The sequence below is a fragment of the Propithecus coquereli genome, unplaced genomic scaffold, assembly GCF_000956105.1.
Source record: "Propithecus coquereli isolate 6110/MARCELLA unplaced genomic scaffold, Pcoq_1.0 Scaffold14, whole genome shotgun sequence".
Taxonomy (NCBI): domain Eukaryota; kingdom Metazoa; phylum Chordata; class Mammalia; order Primates; family Indriidae; genus Propithecus; species Propithecus coquereli.
In genome coordinates this window covers 1,255,815-1,277,406 of record NW_012138302.1, presented here as the reverse complement: position 1 = coordinate 1,277,406, position 21,592 = coordinate 1,255,815, and the positions used below count along the sequence as shown (strand labels likewise).

General features: G+C 41.6%; 1 protein-coding gene across 1 annotated transcript in view; it reads left to right on the top strand.

Moving 5' to 3' along the window:
* The window catches only part of USP13 (ubiquitin specific peptidase 13 (isopeptidase T-3)), a 105,271-nt gene that overhangs the window by 23,113 nt on the left and 60,566 nt on the right, over positions 1–21,592 (top strand). The window contains exons 3-6 of the mRNA XM_012639387.1: positions 3,550–3,610; positions 12,675–12,796; positions 17,865–18,007; positions 19,356–19,540. Coding sequence (XP_012494841.1) covers positions 3,550–3,610; positions 12,675–12,796; positions 17,865–18,007; positions 19,356–19,540 — 511 coding nt within the window. The remainder of the gene's footprint in view (positions 1–3,549; positions 3,611–12,674; positions 12,797–17,864; positions 18,008–19,355; positions 19,541–21,592) is intronic.

Sequence of the window (21,592 nt, the reverse complement as noted above, 5' to 3'; positions counted from 1 at the left end):
ATTTATTTAGTTAAAAAAAATTTTTGTTGAGATTTTGATCACAATCACATTGAATTTATAGATTAATCTGTAATCCACATCATTGTGTAAGCTCTATGAGGACAGAGACTTTTATGTGTTTTTTTCTCAAAAGTATTTATTGTCTTTAGTAAAAGAAAGCTAAACTATGATTGGATTCACCCTGCACTCATCTTATACATTCCTTATATATGGACCTGGACTAGGATCTATTTTAAATTATTTCAAACCACCTTCTTCTGTGGTCTTCCCCATCTCAGTTAATGCAGCCTCAAGCTTATAGCTGCTCAGGTCAAAATCTGAAGTCTATTTTTTTTGCTGCTGTGTGCTTAGCACTTAACAGTGACTGGCATATATATTAATAGCAGGTGCATCATAAATATTTATTGAATGACTATTTAACATGGCCTACCTCTTTATTCAGGCCTCTTGTATGTCATTCAATAATATTTTGTAATTTTCTGTAAAAGAACTTATATTTTGCTAGATTTTTACCAGTACCCAATAATTTTTGTTACTAATGTTACTGCTATCTTTTATTTTTTATGTATTTAATTGGTTATTGATGGTGTCTGGAGATGTTATTAATTTTCAAATGCTGATTTTGTATTAGTAATGTTGTTCAACTTTTATTTTAGTCCTAATAGTTGTGGATTATCTTGGATCTTCTCAGTGGTCAATGCTGATTTGAATTTCATCTAATCCCTCATCCCAGCCTACGTAATATGTTTTCTGTTTAAGTTCCTAACAAAGGAGAGATCCCAAAATTGAACAGTGAGGAAAGTAGGAGAAAAAGGAGGAAGAAAGGCCAGCAGGTCAGATAAGCCATAAATTCAATACTTAGCTTTAAAATAATTTAATTTTGGCCCAAGATCATACGATTTACACTTACTACTCCTGCAGGTAGTACATAATAATTCTTATGAAGTCTGCTTTGTTCCATATGTCTTAGTGTAAAGTGAGGAAATTACAAGAAACTGAAAAAAAACAAAATGAATTAACTTGCTCAGGGCCACAAAGTCGACAGCAGGACTGTCCACCTTCGAAAAGAACACACCACAAAACTATCGCTCTACCTCGTGTCCTCCTTCAGTCATCACATCCTTCCATTAAAGCTTCCTTAAAAGCTTTTCTATGCTCAGTGTCTCTACTGCATCTCCCTGTCAAGGCGCAACCTTGCAGTTGGATTGATCTTGTTAATCCACCAAAACTGCCCAGGTCATCAGTGTCTTCTTAGATACAACACTTGGTGGACATGTTTTGGCCTTGCTGTTTCTTGACTTTTTGAGTATTTGACTATTGGAGCTTCTTTTCCTTTGGAAATGTTCCTCCTCTGCTTTCTTTGGCAGCACTCTTTCTAGGCTTTCCTCCCGCCCTTTCTCAGTTTCTTTAACTAACATCTCTTCCTTTGTTTACTCTTTACTTACCAGCATTTCCTAGGATGCCATTTGCCCATCCTGTCTTCTTCCTCAGGAAGATGCTCTTCCTCATCAGTGTTGTCCTTGTTTAACCACTCTCTCTAAGCTGATGACTTCCAAATTAGTATTTCTCCAGAGATACCTTACTTCTACTCTCATTCCCTTTTACCTTTTGTACTCCCTGCGGTCAGGATATCCATCCATCCATCCCTCCATCCATCTGCCCACCCACCCATCTGTCCACTCACCTACCTATCCACCAACCCATCCATTCATCCATCCATCCACTCACTACCCATCCAAGTATCATCCATGCATCCACCCACCCATCCACCCATCCACCCATCTATCCAACATATATTTACCAAGTAGCTGCTATATGCTAGGACTGTTGCTCTTCTTACCTGACCAGCCCTGCCCCTACCTTTACCCCCAGATGAATTGATCATTTCTTTCTTATAATATGATTTTACCTTTTCTTGAACCTCTCTTAAGCACTCACTAGAGTCTGTTGTGCCATTTGTTTATGAGTACGTTTTCCTCCTGTGCTGGTGAGCTCCCGGAAAGATGGAATGTGCCTTCATTCAGTTTGCACCCTGAGCTCTAGCCTAGAGTACCTGATGTACGAGCATGGCCATTTTTGCTGACCAAGAAGTTTTAGTTTCTTAAGCCTTGTTGGTTTCTGTTGTTGACTGATGTAGGAGCAGAGGCGATGGTCTTTAGAAGGAAGTTCTACTTTTTTTTTACCTGAAAGGAGGTGGATCTAGTTCAAGTCTGAGGTGTGAACCCCACAATCAGGGACAGCCTTATGTTCTAGCAAGTCTTCCTGCAGCCCCCCCATCTCCCTTGCACCCCCCTCCTCCTGTTCTCCCTCCACCATTGTGCAGGGAGGGAGGGGTCAGGGAGATTGGAACAATTGAAAGGACACCATAAACTTCTGTAGAGAGATTTCAAGTGAACTCCAAGATTGTTAAATGGGCCCTTGGAACAGGTTTTATTTTATCCTTTTTTGAGGCAGGTAAGTGGAGGGGAAAGGACAGAGGCTCTAACCATGAGGAGAGGGATTTTGGGAGAGGAGTCATGCATTTGGCATCAGTATTTGGAGGGATAACTTTTTGAGCTGAAGTGTTTTATAATTTCCAAATTCCTAAGATGTGAACTGTAAACCTACAGTAGAAGCTGTAAAAACTTCATGTGAGGATCACAAAGATGAGTCAGCCTTCAAAGTCAAATAATACAATGTGGCAAAGGAGTCTTAGGACTGATGAGAGGACAGACTAAAGCAGCAGCCAATGCGCAGCAAAGCCTTGACACATGCGGTTGCTTGGAAAAGTGCAGGGCTAGACTCGTACACTGTGGTCTGTTGGAAATGTGCTTTTTTCCAGTAACTGAAAAAACACGCAATATGGAAATATGGTTTTGGCCATTTGAAAAAAAATATTATAATCTATTTGAGAGTAAAATGTTCTGTGCGAGCATCAGATGAATGACCTCTTTTGTATTACCGCTTGACAGGTAATTCATTGCTGCTGAGGATTCTAGCATAGGTAGAAAGTACATGTAGCTTAGGATGGCTTAGGATGGCAAACATAACCACCTGTTGGTGCTCCAAAAATGTGTAGGGAGGTTAGATTGAGGTTTAGTATGACCAGAATTTCAGCGACTATATATCAATATTTATTAAATCTTTCAACAATAGTTGAAAGGACCAAGCACCGGGGACCCACTGGGTAAGCAGTAGAAGATCCTGACCTCCTGGAGCTGCCACCATCTTTCCTGAGTCTCTCATCATCAGGCTTGGACTCTAACCCTCTTGGGAGCATGTGCTGATTTGAAGTTTAGGCATCTACTTAACCTTGATCTCTGGTTTCTACTTCCCTTTCCAGAAGTGCTTTCCTTATAACTTGGTAAAAATAATCAGGTGGGACAATAGCATTGTTCTTCACCTACCTGCATTGATCTGGGTCAGGTTCACGTTTATCCTGGAATTGATAGTCCAGGTTGAATATTTCCTCTTGGCCTTTTATAAAAACTGGGAACCTCTGAATTGTACTCCCTCCCCAATTGTTTATTCTATAGGCTGCATTTTAATGATTTCTTATTTTCTTTTCAGAAGGTAAGAGGAGCATCTGGTGGAGCTTTACCAAAAAGGAGGAATTCCAAGATTTTTTTAGGTAATATAGTTATCAATAGTGTGTCCAGATTTTCTGTGTGTGTGTGTGTGTGTGTGTGTGTGTGTGTGTTTGCATGCTCATGTGCAAGACTGATTTGGAGCAATAGGTTGTTTATTGCTCTACAATTTAGGGATAAGAAGCACAAATTTAACTAGAGAGGCTCTGACTCCATTTTGCGTTTACCTACTATTGAAGGATGCTTTTAGCGCTCTTATTTGGGTTTAGTGCTTTGAGGAAATTATACTTAGAGTGACTAGAGAGTAATTGTGATTCTGCTTCTGGTCTGTTTTGTGCTGACTTTAAAAAGCCAGTTTTTCTTTTTTCAAAAAATTATCCAGGCCAGGCACGGTGGCTCACACCTGCAATCCCAGCACTCTGGGAGGCCGAGGCGGGAGGATTGCTCGAGGTCAGGAGTTTGAGACCAGCCTGAGCAAGAGCGAGACCCCGTCTCTATGGACAACTAAAAATATATAGAAAAAATTAGCCGGGCATGGTGGCTCATGCCTGTAGTCCCAGCTACTCGGGAGGCTGAGGCAGGAGGATCGCTTGAGCCCAGGAGTTTGAGGTTGCTGTGAGCTAGGCTGACGCCATGGCACTCGAGTATGGGCAAGACTCTGTCTCAAAAAAAAAAAAAAAAAAATTATCCAAACTACAGACTTATTCAGATTTCACCATTTTTTCCCACTAATGTCCTTGTTTTTGTTACAGGATCCAATCCAGGATCCCACATTGTATTTAGTTGTCCTGTTTCTTTAATCCTTTCCAGTGTGTGATAGTCCTTCAGTCTTTCTTCACCTTTAATGATTGTGACAGTTTTGAAGAGTACTGGTTGGTTATTTTGTAGAATGCACCTTAGTTTGGGGTTGTCTGATGTTTTCTCATGAAAAGTCTGAAGTTATGCATTTTTGGCAAGAATACCACAGAGGTAATGTGCCCTTCTCAGTGCGTGATACTGGGGATACATACTGCTGACATGTCTTCATACTGGTGGTGCTGAACTTTACTACTTGTTAAGGTAGTGTCTGCTGGATTTCTCCACTGTAAAGTTACAGTGTAATTATTAATAATAAATGTCTTGTGAGTGATAACTTTGACACTGTGCTAATATCCTGTTTCTCCTCAAAGTTTTGCCTACTAATTTTAGCCTCCATCAGTGGATCTTGCCTGCAGCAATTATTGCTGTGGTGTTTGCCTAATGGTGATTTTTGAATTTCCCTCATTCAAAAGAGCTAGTTTTGTTTATGCGAATGACTGCTGATTTCTATCTAATTATGGTCATATTTCCTTTTGAGCTTCTGGTATGGTTTTTTTAGGGGGAAAAAGTGGTTCGATAATATTTGACCAAGAAAGTTTATATTCCTAAATGCCTGGGATTATGTTTGAAAGGAATTTTGAAATTGTTTCCGTAGCATGATGTTATTTTGGTTAAAAAATCTATATACACATATACATATGTGTATATGTATATATGCATATATGCATGCATGTCTATACATGTATACATACATATGCATGTATGTGTGTATGTATGTATATGTGTATATCTGTGTGTGTACACACACATGTATTCATATATAACTTGGAGACTGGAAGAGCCTGGAAGAATATACTCTAAATTGTTGATAGTAGCTCTTTCCCAGGAACAGGATGGAAGTGATTCTGATTTTCTTCTTTTTGCTCATCTGTATTTAAACTTTTCCTTTAACAAATGTATGTTGTTGTAATGAAAAGACATATTAATTATTTGAAAAGTAAAACAGTCAAGGAGCTGAGTTTCCTTCCTGGTTTGATTCTTGGTTACTCTGTGCTGGGTCTGACCTTGCTGTTTTCTCCTGCTTCTCAGCTTGTGGTTTTTCTGTATGAGGCTAACCTGTCATTGGTTTTTCTACCCTGGCCAATCTTCCTGACTTCTCAACGTGCCTTTGGGCCACAACCCAAATCAACCAACCGAACCCAAACTAGCCTAGCATGAAGCTCAAAGCTGAATGATTGAATGTGTTCTGATACTTTGGTTACTAGCCTTCTGGCTCCCTTCCACTAATATGGGTAATGTGATTGCTTCCGAATTAAATGACATCCGCGTGACCTTCTTGAGGATGGAAATAACTAACATCTTGACTTATCCATTGTTATTTTTTACTATAATTATTTTCTTTGGTTGAATGAAGAAATTAGCTAACCTCTTGGCCTTTTGGCCTTTGTGTATTTTCCTCAAAAGACCTTGAGGGGCCGGGCGCAGTGGCTCACGCCTGTAATCCTAGCTCTCTGGGAGGCCGAGGCGGGAGGATTGTTTGAGCTCAGGAGTTCGAAACCAGCCTGAGCAAGAGCAAGGCCCCGTCTCTACTAAAATTAGAAAGAAATTAATTGGACAACTAAAAATATATAGAAAAAATTAGCCGGGCATGGTGGCGCATGCCCGTAGTCCCAGCTACTCGGGAGGCTGAAGCAGGAGGATCGCTTGAGCCCAGGAGTTTGAGGTTGCTGTGAGCTAGGCTGACGCCACGGCACTCTAGCCCGGGCAACAGAGTGAGACTCTGTCTCAAAAAAAAAAAAAAAAAAAAAGACCTTGAGGTTTGATTTTTCTAGTGATTGTTTTGGTGGTAGAGGATATTGTCAAGGAACTTTTAAAAATTAATTCACAAGTCAGCACTGAAGTTTTGTGCTTCCTGCCCTGTGAACCGCTTCCATTGTTCCCTGGGAATACTACCCAGCATTTCGTTTCAGCAGGACTTTTTCTACAGGCTGTTCTCTGTGTTCCCTCAACGCTTCCTATCTTAAAAGCCATGGGATTAGTATAAAACTCACAGCCCAAGAAAATGTTCTATTTGGACTGTACTAGTTTTTTAAAAATTTAAAACTGAATGCCATTAGCATCCTGGGGCTTGCCCCAGGCCCCATTTCTCCCTATTGCTTTATATCCACGAGTACTTCACAAATTTAAATTAATTCATTCATTTCAGTAAGAATTTGGTTGTACAAGCCCTGACTTAAAGTCCCCTCAGCTGGAGCTTCTTATCTCCCAGGAGTTGGCACTTTTCTCTTGTCACATAGATCCCAGCTTGTTCAAGTTGATGTTGCCAGCAAATTAATTTCAGTGAGGGGCTGTGTTAGGATTACATCTGGCTTATGTAACAGAAAACTTAAAATATTGGTAACTTTAAACAAGATAGGCTCTTATTTCTTTCTCATGTAGAGGACGTTGGGAAGCAGTAAGTGCAGGATGACATGATGGCCTCATGTTCATCAGGAATCGAGACTCTTTCTGTATTTCTGCTTCACCCTCTATCCTGGCCTGTGACTTCCAACCTCATGGTCACCTCATGGTCCAAAAAGGCTGTTGGAACTCCAGTTATTACATCCACATTCTGGAAAGCAGGAAAGAGGAAGGGGAAAGACAAAATAGTCAAATCTCCCAGCAGAGTCACCTTTCTTTTGTCAGCCTTCTTGTAGATTCCCAATCAGTTTATACCTCTCTGTCAGAACCTGGTCATGTGGGCTTCGCCTCGCTTCACAGGAGACTGGAAAATAAAGTCTCCTAACTGGCTTCGCTGAGTATAGTTGGAGATCTCTTAGGAAGAAGGGAACAACAGATAGCCTCTGTAGCCTCTGCCACAGACTCCTTCCTAAAAGGGACACTGGGGTTGTCTCTTCATGGAGAGGAAGAGAACTCTGACTCTCTTGCAGTTTTTCTGTTTCTTTGACTAGAAAGTACTGTTGGCTGGTACTGAAATGTTGTTATGATCTGTGCCCCCGCAATGAAACCAATGTAGATGGGCAATGCTTTATCTTGGACAGAGGCTTTTTTTCCCATTCACTTGAAGACTTCGTGAATAATTCCTTTGCTGTTGGCTGAACATGACATTGAAACCATCGAATCATTCGGTTATAAGCTTCAGCATTGATTTATAAGGGAAGCTGAGGCCATTAGCTGGTGCTGAGTGGCTTGCCTGAGTCTCCTGAGCACCACCTGCCCCTCAACGAACGGTCAAGTCACTCTTCCTCCCAATCTGATGTTCACTTAAGTGAAATGAGCTCGGCTCTAGCTTTTGCTGTTTTTTTTTTTTAACCAACAAGTAAAATTACTGGTAATTTTTAAGTCATTTAAATTCGATACTTTTTTTGTATTTCAGATTTAAAATATATTTTTTGAATATGTACCACATGAACAAAGCTTAAATTTGAAAAGTTATAAAGGGCTTGGCAGTAAAAAGTAAGCTTTTCTCCCTCCTTTCCCTGTCTCTTGGCCACTTGGTTACTCTCCCCAGAGACAAATAGTATTTTCTGCACTTGATCTTGTATGTCTCCAGTGATGGCTATACATATATCACGCTTTTAGATTTTTTTTTCTTGTGGGCACCGGGAAGCCATTAACCCTTTGTTTCCCAAACTGTGCTCCGAGGCAGCCTGGGGTGCGGCAATGAACTCAACAGTGAACTGAGGGATATTTTAAATCCTCGAGGGAACATAGTGATGTTTGAACATTGCATGAACTAAGCTCGATGTAGTTTTAATATTAGGTTATCCTGTATTCCTAGTGAAGCTGGTTGTTTGGTGGTTTTTTCTACGGTAAAAGGCCAGTACTAGGTGAAATCAACATGGAACAGGAACACGGCAGTGGCTGATCTGATTTAAAGAGAAGTTGTGTGATGCCCAGCAGGTGCCCACATCCCATTAGTAAGAATTAGTAAGAAACTGTCTATTTCAGAATGAAATAAAACATTTTTTTTTCAGCTGATATGGATTATTTTTTTTCAAATGGTTACTAAATTGTTAGAACATAAATACTTACCAAGTTGTTTGGACCTAACTTCTGAACAGAACGGCTGGGCGTGTCCTTTGGCTTAGGGCTGCTGTGAAAAACTTGCTGGGATGCCGAGGGGTGCTGCGACCTGAGCAAGTTTGGGTAACGCTGCATTAACGTTTTTAAGCTAGAAAGAGACACTGTTGGTTGACTTTTAGAAAGGTAACTTGCAAAAACATGAAAGTTTGTGAATTAGGGAAATAAGCTGATATAAAACTTAGCGTTTTTTGAAATACAAGGAGGGAAGGAGGGAGATAAGGGAGTCCATGATCCTGAAAGAAATACCCTAGGGCTCGCAATGTGATTCTGGCCTAATTGTGCACAAATATATACATATGTATTTACAATAAAGATACAGATGTGTACAGATGTGTAAATAACTGCTAATGCATTTAATTTAAGAAATATACCATATCTTTGGTATGTCATAAAAACAGTGTTAAATTTTCACATTTTTATTGAGGCCCTTCCCCCACCCCCAATTTTCACAAATAGGAGTAAATGAATTAAGTTCCTTTGTGTCTGAAGAGTGGAACGTCAAAGAGCTACTGCTTAACCTGGGAGAGCTTAAATTCCACTCTTTTGGCTTAGCCCAGGCATTCATACTCGATGAGAAACAGGTTGAAAACCGAAAATGTGTGAAAAGTTTCAGGAATGGGACTGTTCAGAAAACTCATCTGAGCCTCTGATGACCAGAAGGTTCAAATAAACTCCACAGTGCTATTTCCTTCTGAAGTGGGCCAAATAACACGGTCTGTGCTCAGGGCTTTCCCCTGTAGCTTCTTTTCAAGTGGTTGGTCAGATTTTGCAGCCTTGGGACACACAGATTGTTTGCCTCCAACAAACAAATTAAAGTTAGTATGATCAGGCTGAGAGAACGCTGACCTGGGACTCAGAGGCCTGGTTTTGTTTAGGGGAAATGGGTGTCGTCTCCGCCACTTCTCCCAGGGATCTGGGGGGATCATTGAGGCAGAGTTGGGGAATAAGTTTTTGTTTTTTTGTTTTTTAACTTAGAAAGAGCTCATCTGGGTATTGCCAGTAGAGCAACAGGGGAAAGTACCAGCTGGGAAGTTAGGAGTCTCAGTCCCACTGGCCCTAGGGTACAGTTACTCTGCGGGTTCCTCAACTGGATATTTTTAGGGTGGTGAGACATGACTTAAAGACATGTGGAAATTAATTTAGATTCTACTTAGGGCTGTAGGGTCATATACGTTCAGGAGAAAGCTTGGATTTGTCCCTTAAGACCAGAATGTGTGTTATCTCTGCCCGACTTTTCCCTAATTTGGGGAAGATCCTGGCCCCCTTCCATTCCATTAAATTAAAAATAAAAATAAAAATAAAAATAAGCTATAAACCAAGTGTAAAGAAGCACAACAAAGTTCGGCTATTTTACATGACAGCTTTCTTTCTTCTTTTAAAACACATATCAGCTGCCAATTAAAAACCAACTACACAGCAACTCTTTTGACGTCCTTCCCTTGCTGTTGTCCTTAGCATGTTGTGTTGTTGACTTCCTGAAGTCCCCTTTCACACATTTACTGAGTGTGGTGTGCGCAGGGCACTGTGTAGGGATAGGGACGTGGAAGGTAAGATCTGTTTCCCGCTCTCTGAGCTGACCGTCTTGCAATCTTCTAGCATTTTGAAGGTCATAACTTCCCTACACTCAGATCACATAGAAGATCCGTACGTGACACCGTGGTCTTCCTGAAACTTACTTCAGGATTGTTTTGGATCTGGGGCAGCCAAAGGGAAGGGAAAACACTTTTGATTGTAATAATATTAGTTGTCAGGAACATAGAGAAGGTGATGATGATGATGGTGACAGTGGCTTTTGTTTGTGGAGTCTCCAGTACCTACCAGATCCTATACTAGGCGCCTTAAAACCTTGTCTTGTTTAATCCTCTTAATAGACTTGTGGGGTAGATAATACTATCCATGGCTCACTCGCGAGGAGAATGAACTTGGAAAGAATCTTCCCAGGGTTACATAGCTAGTAAATGTTGGAGTGGACTTTGTTTTTTTATGCCAAGTAAGATTTGAATTGGCATTAAATGAATATTTTTTCTGTAGAAAAGAGATAGATAATACCTTGTATGAGCCAAATCTATACACAAAAAAACCCAAAAGATTTTTACTTTGGTTACTTAAATTTGTTATGTATACAATAATAATAAAGAAACTTTTAAGAATAGAGAGAAAAGTTCACCCTAATCATTATTTTCAATTGTTCAGGTTTCTTTCCAATTTTTAATCGTGGGCATAATACAAAGTTGTCTTTACAATGATGATGAATTTTTTACTTTTAACACTAACATAGCATAAACATTTTCATGTTTCTGCATAGTCTAAATAACTATCATTTAAATAATATTCTTTTTTTTTTTTTTTTTTTTTGAGACAGAGTCTCACTGTGTTGCCCGGGCTAGAGTGCCGTGGCGTCAGCCTAGCTCACAGCAACCTCAGACTCCTGGGCTCAAGTGATCCTCCTGCCTCAGCCTCCCGAGTAGCTGGGACTACAGGCATGCGCCACCATGCCCGGCTAATTTTTTCTATATATTTTTAGTTGTCCAATTAATTTCTTTCTAATTTTAGTAGAGACCGGGTCTCACTCTTGCTCAGGCTGGTCTCGAACTCCTGAGCTCAAACAATCCTCCCACCTCGGCCTCCCAGAGTGCTAGGATTACAGGCGTGAGCCACTGTGCCCGGCCGACTACATTTTAACTGCATCTCATTTTTTACTTAAAACTGCCCTACCTCTGAGAATTCAAGAGTAGAGCTGTACACAAATATATACTAGGTTTTTGGTGGAAGGCATGCATAAGGTGATAATGGAATCTAGATCCTTTGGTTCTCAGGTGGCTGCTTCATCTAGTAAAATAACTTCTGTATCCAGAGCCCATATATCTGTGTGTGTTTGTGTGTGTGTTTGTGTGGGAGTAGAATAGAGTTCAATAACTCTTTGTCACCATAGTTCCGAACATACAAATATACAAATGTGATTTGTGATGCTGGCATCCCCATGAATGTGAGGCTGAAATGTCCATGTAAATATTGTGACAAGACATTTCCTTGCACCTTCGCCTAACCTTTACTAGAGCTTAGCCAAGCAAAGAGGTGATGACTTGATAGGTGACAGGCTGGAGGAACTCGTCTTTCTCGCTAAGTATTCCTGGCCTCTGAGGGACAGCAGGACCAGTCACTGTACAGGGCTTCCTCCTCTCGTTTCCTGTGCAGAGTCTAACAATGCTTAGAGTGACAGAGAGACAGATATACAGAGAGAGCAAGAGGGAGACTTTATTTTTAAATAATAGCTACGATTTATTGACTACCTCTTATATGCCAAGTCTCTTGTCTACAAGTTCTCATTTATCTCTTATATAATGTGTGAGAGAAGTGCTAAGATCTTCATGCTACGAATGGCGAAACTAAGGCTGAGAGAGTTCGTGACTTGCCCAAAGTAACATTAGGTCTTAGAGCCAGAATTGAACTGAGATTTGTCTGCTGTCAAACCCTTGGGTTTTCTTCCACATGACCGCGTTGTGAAAAGCATTCCAGCCCATTCTTGTGAAATCAGGAGCCAGGTACCTGACAAATCACAATTACCATTCTCTTTCTTTAAAAATCTCTAAGAATTGAGTATCTAGAACATATATCTATTTTAACTGTAAAGCTTTATGATATGACACAGCCTTCTTTATACATCAGTCACTGATAAAGAAGTGTTCCTAATCTAGGAAAGACGGAAAGGCCTGTGAATCCTGGTTTGGGGCAGATGGATGGTCCTGTCAGAGGAGGGAGTTGTAAATGTCACGCCCCTGGGATGTCTTCCCTGTGGATTTCTTTTTTTTTTTTTGAGACAGAGTCTCACTCTGTTGCCTGGGGCGAGTGCCGTGGCGTCAGCCTAGCTCACAGCAACCTCAAACTCCTGGGCTCAAGCAATCCTACTGTCTCAGCCTCTTGAGTAGCTGGGACCACGGGCACGCGCCACCATGCCTGGCTAATTTTTTCTACATATATTTTTAGCTGTCCAATTAATTTCTTTCCATTTTTTGGTAGAGACGGGGTCTCGCTCTTTCTCAGGCTGGTCTCGAACTCCTGAGCTCAAACGATCCTCCCGCCTCCGCCTCCCAGAGTGCTAGGATTACAGGCGTGAGCCACCGCGCCCGGCCTTCCCTGTGGATTTCTGGCTGTCCCAGTGAGTGCTGCCTAGTGTGGGATGTTACTTTCCTCACTTCTTGTTCTTTGTTTTTGTTTTCTCCTCAGATCTAGATACTGATGACGATTTAAATAGCGACGATTATGAATATGAAGATGAAGCCAAACTTGTTATATTCCCAGACCACTATGAAATAGCACTACCAAATATTGAGGAGTTACCAGCCCTGGTCAGTGAGTGTGCACGGCTGCTAGCTAGATGCGCGTGACTCTCTGTGTCAGGTGTGTGTGCGTGTGTGTGTGTGTGTTTGTGTGTGTAGGGGGCGGGGAAGGCAGGTTGAATGTGAGAAGAGCATAAGAATGAGCATGAACGTGAGCATACCTCTTCTCTTCCGTGACAAGGGTCTTGCAGGGGTGCATTTCAAGAGCGCTGGGCCATAGTACCCTTTGCTGATTCTTCCTTCCAGTGCTGTTGGGTCTCTAGCTCATCAGGCTGGTCTCCTTCAGGATGGCCTGGCTTCTTGCCCCCTGAATCATAGCCTGTTGCTTAGATTTTCCCACTGGGCACCCAGCCATTCAGGGAGTGCTGGAGAGGGACTGTCTTCTCATCAGAAGGATGGCACTATTTTTATCATGTTTATTATGTTGCCTTTCCATGTAAGATTTTGTTTGGAGGAAATAAAAGGGCCTCACGGCTAAAACAACAGCAACACAGTTATAAAAAGAACCAAACATTTACACATCACGGATCTGCAGGAGCTCCAGGATTAGGTGAACCTTCTTTTCAGTTGTGCTCCCCACAAGGACTAAGGCTACTTTCTAGGTTTTAGATATTTTTAGTGGTGAGCCGCACCCCCCCACTTCTCCTTTTTGCCTTTTCCTTTCTTTCTGATTTAGTTTGTGGAGGGACCTTGATTGTCTGAATGGCTTGAAGCTGGGCTGGTGGTGTGCAGTGGGGAAGCCAGGTTTTGTTTTCCTTTGACTCTCACACGCTGTAAATGGGCACAGAGTTCCTGTGGGGACAATAACTGTTTTTCTTACTTTCCTCATTTCCTGTATTGCCACCACCACTCTGTCCTTTTTCCTTTTTCCTCTTCCTTTTCTTTTCCTTGTTTCTGCTCTGTGCACACCCAGAGCCTGGCCGCAGATGGCAGCAGGGTCAGGGTTGGTTGAGTTTAGACATGCCAGCTCGTTTTTTCCCTTCTCAAACTCTGCCAGAACCACAGCCAGGTCTTTAGGTCCCAGAGTCTCCTGGACGTTGCGTTACTCTGTATCTGCAGCCATCTGCTCACTTGGCCCTGCCAGGAGGGGACGTTTGTGCTTGGGGTTTCCATGTCATTAGTGACTGGGTTCCCACCATTCAACCTCTTTTGTTTCTGATCTACTTTATATCTAAATATAAGATCATAGAAATGAGAATTTTTGTGTACTTATTTATTATAATTCTAATTATTAAATGTAACACATCCTTTTCAGGCCTAAGTGCACAGTGTTCAGTAAGGCATGCAGAATTAAATTACCTTTGCTGTCTCCAATTCCCTGTGTTGACTCATGTGGCCGTTACCAAGGATAAAATATATTAGTGGATGAAATGGCCTTATCTCATCCCATTACCTGAAATTATATACTAATGCTTATGTCTCTGTAATACTGAGAGTTCTTACTGCCCTTGTTTAATATAACTCTTATTTCTGCTGTCCGAAAAGAAGGAAGGAAGCATGTTGTGAATAATGTTATGAGAAATTATTTTCCTCTCATTCCCTCATGAAGAAGTCTTTATGTGAGAAAAGTTAATAAAAAAGCCTTTCATTATTTTTGTATTGAGAGTATAATTGGAAGTGTGAATACTCTTATGTAAAAGGGAAGTGCCACAGAAATCTGAATCCAGCAAGATATATTATAATTTTTAATAACAAAATCTTTTAGACTTAAGAAATACTTTAAGAATGAAAAAAGAGAGAGACAGAGTTATTTGGAAGGTGGGGGTGGGCAGATTGAAGGAAGAGCCCATATTTATGTGATGGTAACCAACAGGATTTATTTGTATAAAAGATGCTAGTTACTACATTTCTTTTCATGCCTTTGCTACACTTTTGGTGTTTGATGACTCTCTTTTTAAATGACAAAAATTACTGAGCTCAAAAACACCTAACCAGGTGACTCCTCTTTCATCTCTGGAGCATCTCAGCATAGAACAATTTCCATTTTGAAGAGTTACTCTATAGGTTCTCCAGAAAGTTAAGTCAGGTCCCAGCGACTAGTGATGCAGGAGTCACAGAGACAGCATTGTGAGCCCAGCAGGGATCCTACAGGCTGAATTCCAAGGCCTTCATTTTCGGCATCAGAACTAGAGCAGTGGTGTGCTTGTAAATGTTTAGCAACAGGCTCCTGGTGGTGGTGGGGGGGAAGCCCTCTTTTGTAGTGTCTGCTGATTCCATGGCGTGAATACTCCCAGCATGGCTGATTTCAGGCTAACAGTGTGACATCACTGAATGCATTGTTGGAAAGAGATGTGCAGATCATTATAGAATCCGTACCATTCAGCTAACATAGGCATAAATAATCTCAAGAGTACAGAGATAATAGTGAGATACAGTAAAACAATTAGGAAGTGAAGAGTTTTTCAATATATGTTGACTTTTAAAAACATTTAATTATAAGTTTATACAATTTGATTTTTAGTAATGACTATGTTTATCAACCATCTTGCAAAATTTCTTAAAATCTAATGATGAACTCTTATGAGCCAGTTTGAGCCAGTTCCAGCACACCACTGAACTCCAGGCCTATGGAGACTTGAATGAAGCCAGGTCTAGTACCAAGGTCTTTTCACTTCACTCCAGAAAACAAATCCAAGGAAAAATAATTCACAGTGTAATTAGGATTACACTGGATGATGTGATTCTAGGATGATGGATCCTGACCTTCAGCTATGACCCATAAAAATGGCCTTTGAGTGATTTTAGTTGATATTGGGGGTGTCACCAGGAAAGGTTTTTCAAAGAAAAGAGAGGAGATTATATCTGAATCTTGTTCAAAATCATTGTGCATTGCAAACCAGAACACTTAAAAAAATCTAATGAGGGTGGAGAAAATCCTGAGAAGGATAAAGAAATGATCCGGCAGATGGGGAAATAAACAAAGAGGTTATAATGGGCCAGACTAGAGAGATTAGGATGCTGTTGGCAGAAGGGCTAAGGGGGCATGTCCCAAACCCATAAAATCTAGAAGGGGCTTCTGGTGAACTCTGATGCCCCCGTTTCCCACAGGCATCCCTGGAAAGTGGTGGGTGATGAAGTTTGCCAATTGAAAGGAAAGGCTAATTATACAACAGGGCTTGTGGTGAGGGATGAATGGGAGGATTTCTTTGGAAACGTTTAAATGTATTAGTATTTATGAATGACTGATCTTAATGGATTATAAGCTTTTTGAGGGTAGGGACCTCTTCCTTATTCCTGATGTGTAGCCCAGTGTCATCAGTTGGTATAGTGCTCAGTGTAACCTTGAGAGTTTTAAGCTGGGGAAGGACAGGATGGATCACGCTGGCTGCGGTGCAGAGATGAGGGGCAGAGGTGGAGGAAAGACAACTGTACGGAGGCTGTTGTGTAGCCGTCAGGGGAGCCCTGACAGTGGCTGGGACTAGGAGAGTGGGTGAAATGGACAAGAGGTAGATTCCAAATGTATTTTGGTCCCAGGGCTTATAGAAATGGGCTGGGTGGGGGTGGAATGGTGGCTGAAGGAACGTCCTCTGTTGTTTCTTACTTGGTTCTAGGGCCAGTCTTCAGTGAAACTCAGGGGGAAATGGTCAGCTCATTGTGCAGGATGTTGGTGATGTAGAATACAATTTTTTAAAAGAATTGTGGTTTTTTTTTAGAAATAGGGTCTTGCTATGTTGCCCAGGCTGGAGTGCAGTGGCTGTTTGCAGGTGTGCTCACAGTGCACTACAGCTTCGAACTCCTGGCCTTAAGTGATCCTCCTGAGTAGCTGGGACTATAGGCATGTGCTACCGTGCCCAGCTCTGTTTAAACATTTTTTTACAATTCAATGGCTTTTATTGTATTCAGAGTTGGGCATCTATCACCACTATCTAATTTTCAAATATTTCTCTTGCCCCACGAAAAAAATTCATACGCCTTAGCCATCACCCTCCAACCCTACATCCCCCCAGCCTCTGGCAATCACTAATCTGCTTTCTGTCTTTATAGATTTGCCTGTTCTGGACATTTCATGTAAATGGAATCATGCAATATGTTCTTCTTCGTGACTGGCTTTTCTTCACTTAGCGTGTATTTTTGAGGTTTATCCATGTTGTCACTGGTGCCAGTACTTCATTCCTTTTTATCGCCAAATAACATTTCATTGTATGAACATACAACGTTTTATTTTAAATTGTTTATCATTGATAACCTTTTGAGTTGTTTCTTGTTTTGATTATTATAAATAATGCTGCCATGAACGTTTGTGTACAGGTTTTTGTGTGGACACATATTTTCATTTCTCTTGGGTATGTACCTAGCAGTGGAATTGCTGGGTCATATGGTAACTGCCAAACAGTTTTCCCATGTGGGTGTCCCATTTTTCTGTGCCATCAGAATGTAAGTTTTTAAAAACAACTAGAAATAGCTTATAGCATTAAGCAAATAGCAACTTTGGTAACAGGCCTAGGCCAGAATCAATAGGGTTTGAGAGAAGGAAGAGATCCCCTGTGGTCGGTTGGTGCCAAGCAGGATGTCACAGATTTGCTCATGATGTGGACTAATCTGGCACGGAGACACCAAGGTATGTCCCTATCCAGGGTCACATTTGCACTAGATTGAGAAATGGAGCCATGCTGCTTACATTCCATTCAAGTGCCCTTGACCACACGCCATTATGTGATGAGTTGAGGATATTGGATATCTGGGTGCACATTTGTTAGGAGGAACACACACCACTTGGGTAGATCCTGGGCATTCCTGTCTCTGATTTCACCCTTGTGAATTGTTCACCTCATACTTTTCGCCAGGCTTGCTAAGTAGTAGCAATTGTTAAATCTGACCCCTAAGCTGGAGCTTACAAACTGAATTTAGTTCCTTGCTCTCTGTGTCATTGTCCATACTACACACTCTAGGTCAGGGACAAAGCCTGGCTAGATCCAGGGGAAAGTGCAGGAAACCAGGACCTTGCTCTTGTGGTAACTGTGCGGTTTGAATTGTCTGCAGTTAAGCTGTACTTATTCATAAGCTTTTAAATTCACTTTCTAGAAGTTGCTGTTCTCTCAAACTGTTTTTATATATTACATCTGGGTTTGTCTCATAGGTAACAATTGCTTGTGATGCGGTTCTCAGCTCAAAATCTCCGTACAGAAAGCAGGACCCAGACACATGGGAAAATGAGTTGCCAGTATCGAAATACGCCAATAACCTCACGCAATTGGACAATGGAGTCAGGATTCCTCCAAGGTGAGAGCGAGATAGCAAAATGGGACTTTACCCCTAAAACTGGCCAAAGGAATGTTTGTGTTTCTACCTCTTCTCTGAATTGGCAGTTACATATTTTCTTACCAGATGTCTTTTATTGAAATAATAAGCTTAAAACGGCTCTCCAAAATTATCTATGCCTTTGTAGCAGATGCTGTGCCAGCCCATACCCCTAAGCCGTTCGCTGCCCTCAAGCTGCCAGTTACAAGCACTTGCAGCTCTTTGCCTGAGGGCTTTCTCTGCCTGCCAAAGCCAGCTAGGCCAATGCGTGGGACAGTCAGAAACGCCACAGATTAAAGCTCCCTCCTCTCCTCCTGGAACAGCCCTCAACCAATGACTGTGGAGTGATAGAATAAATACCCCAGCTCCCTGACCCTCCAGGTGGGCCATCTGTCTCTTGCAGTCCCCCAGCTGCCTGAGCCCCGGTGGCCCACAGTGGTCATTTGCTCACTGATGTACCCTGTACCGGCTTCCTGCCCTTTCTTATCGCTCTTCCCTGCTCCCCTAGGATCACCTCCCAAACAGTCATTTACATTCATATCTTTATCTCAGACTCTGTTCTGTCAGTCATTGGCTGTCACATCTGGGCCGAAATGCTCTTTGGACTACATTAGCATCTCCTTTTATTAGGTGCTGCTGGGTTTACAGAGGCAGCTACTGGGAAGAAAAAGGAGATGGATGAGGAATGTCTCCGATTTGGTTGAACCCTGTTGTACTGCGTTCATGTCTGTATGGTCTTAGGAAAGAAGTGTTACTTCTGGGCCTCAGTTTCTCGCTTTGTGAAAATGGGGAGGGTAATATGAATGCTGTTTATTAGAATTAAATGATGAGACTTCTGTAAGGTACCTGGCACATTCGATGTTCCCTTAAGTTGGTCTCCTTGCTAATTAATGTAGATTTGCAGTCTAGTAGGGTTTCGTTTAGACTGGTTTTACCATGTGTGATTAATGCTTTAGAACTTTAAATGCTTATACACATGGAATCCTTAATATCTTAAATTTGTTGAAGTTCCATTGTCTCTCATGTAGGAATTTCAAGGAAATGACCTCTTCTGCCCCCATGTTGTGTGTCAGTTTTCTAAAGTAAAAGAATCATCTCAGAGATGCTGGAGGACCTTGTCCACATCTGGGAGGCAGGCGGGGTGCTGAGTGATCCTGCTCCTCTGGGAGGGGTAGTGATAATGTTCTGAGAGGAGGACATGGGGAAGCACCAGCCTCTCATTCCAGTGAGCGTTTGTTGTGACCTGCCTGCTTGAGATGCTCTCTTTTCTTGGATGTGAATTGTTTTCTTATGCTCTGGTTGTTCTGACGGCTCTCCAATGGCTTTCCAGTGGTTGGAAGTGTGCCAGATGTGACCTGCGGGAAAACCTCTGGTTGAATCTGACCGATGGCTTTGTCCTGTGTGGAAAGTGGTTCTTCGACAGCTCTGGGGGCAACGGGCATGCGCTGGAGCATTACAGAGACACGGGCTACCCTCTAGCTGTGAAACTGGGAACTATTACTCCTGACGGGGCAGGTGAGTGTGCCTTTACTGAATTTGGGAACATGCAGTGGCTTTCCCTTAGATTCAACCAGTCTCTTAATCCCTATAGTTGGAGGGCGTAGGCTCTGGGCTCAAACAGCCCAAGTTTGAGTCCTGATTCTGCCTCTTACTGGCAGTGAGGTCTTGGGCAAGTTTTCTAATCCTCCTGAGCCTCAGATTCCTCATCACGAGGATAACAATGGTACCTCCCTCATCTGTTTGTTAACGTGCATAAAGCATTTGGCCCAGTGCACGTAGTAAGGTCGTAGTGAAAGTTAGCTGCTGTTGCTGTTATCCGCTGTGTATCTCTTGGCTGAGAGGACAGAAGCAGGAAACAGGGTTTGTGAAGCGAGTGTGCATAGTCAAATCTACTATGAGAACAGCAGGAGGAAGCCTTGGAATCCACTATGGAGATTAGTATCATTTTAGGAACAAATGGATTCATTACGGAGAAGATGAGTTTTAAAGGATATGGTGTGTTAAGAGAGTCCCTGAAGTCACCTGGCAGTGAGGGTCTTCACGTTCTTTGGAGGGTTAGGATTGTTTCCTCCTTGTACTGTCAGCTTCAGAGTCAGGTCTGTTTCGGTTTGTGCTCACACAGTGTGCTGTGAAACGTTAGCTTCTGGCCATGTTTGTACAGTTAATGCCTTCTACCATTTTGTGAGGGAAAAGGGAAAGAACATTAGAGTCAGTAATGAGAAAGTTAAATATTGAGTAGCGGCTATAAGAACCCATCATCTAATCATCACTGGAAACATTTATTAGACACAGATCTGGACCAACACCCAGCCCACTTGTCTCCTTATTTCTGGGATTTAGTTAGTTTCTATTTCTTCTTTGCTTTAAGGTAAGATGTTTTTAGGAAAATTATATAATCTATCTTCTTCTTTTCTCTTCTTCTCTGTTATTTTTCTATGACTGAATTAGCCTGCCTCAGAGTTAATTGGCCAAGATCTTTTTGCTAAATAAAGGGAGACTTCTCACTCATCATTGCTCTTCTAGTGAACTGGTTTAGTTTCTCATGCATTTTATAATGGGCTGGCAGTAAGGTTATGTTAAGGTTCTTTTGTTTGACATTTTGGAGAATTTTCCTGCTTCCAAATCTTATGGAATTATCTTAACTCATTAAAGAAAAGTAACTGCAGGAGACTTTCTCCCAAAGTGAATGACCCTATATACAAGCCAGGTTTCATCCGAAATCTTCCAGGATTTAAAGAGGAAACACAGGACATGCATTGGATTCAGGGTTACAGCATGGTATTCAGAGGCCATTCACTGCGTGGGTATTGAATGACTGTTGTATAAGGCCTTCTCCTTATAGGGGTTATAGAGAGAAAGGTTTGCAATGTAGGACTTCTTTGGGGTAAAATTGCCAGAGAATAATAATTCAGATTTTCCTTCTTTCTATGCTGCCTTATGTAGTGCTTTTATAGGACCAATACTAGAAATCCAGTTCTCAGCACTACTTGTCCAAGAGTATAACTCTTTGTAAATGTGTCTTAGTTCTTCTAAATTTTCAGTTGTTTGAAGGCAGGGCTATGTCTTACTCATCTTTGGGTTCCATACAAAATCTTACACACATTAGGCACAAATACGTTTAGTAAATGAACCAACTGTTCTATAAACATTTAAATACAGTCATGCATCACTTAAAGATGGGGCTTGTTCTGAGAAATCTGTCGTTAGGTGATTTTGTCATTGTGCGAACATCGTAGAGTGTACACAAACCTAAATGGTGTAGCCTTCCTACACACCTAGGGTATATGGTACAGCCTGTTGCTCCTAGGCTACAAACCTGTTTAGCATGTTACTATACTTAATACTGTAGGAAATTGTAACACAGTGGTATTTGTATATCTAAACATAGAAAAACTACAGTAAAAATTCAGTGTAAAATATAAAAAGTGATACACCTGTATAGTGCACTTACCATGAATGGAGCTTGCAGGACTGGAAGTTGCTCTGGGTGAGTCAGTGAGTGAATAGTGAGTGAATGCGAAGGCCTAGGACATTATCGTACACTACTGTGGACTTTATAAATAGTGT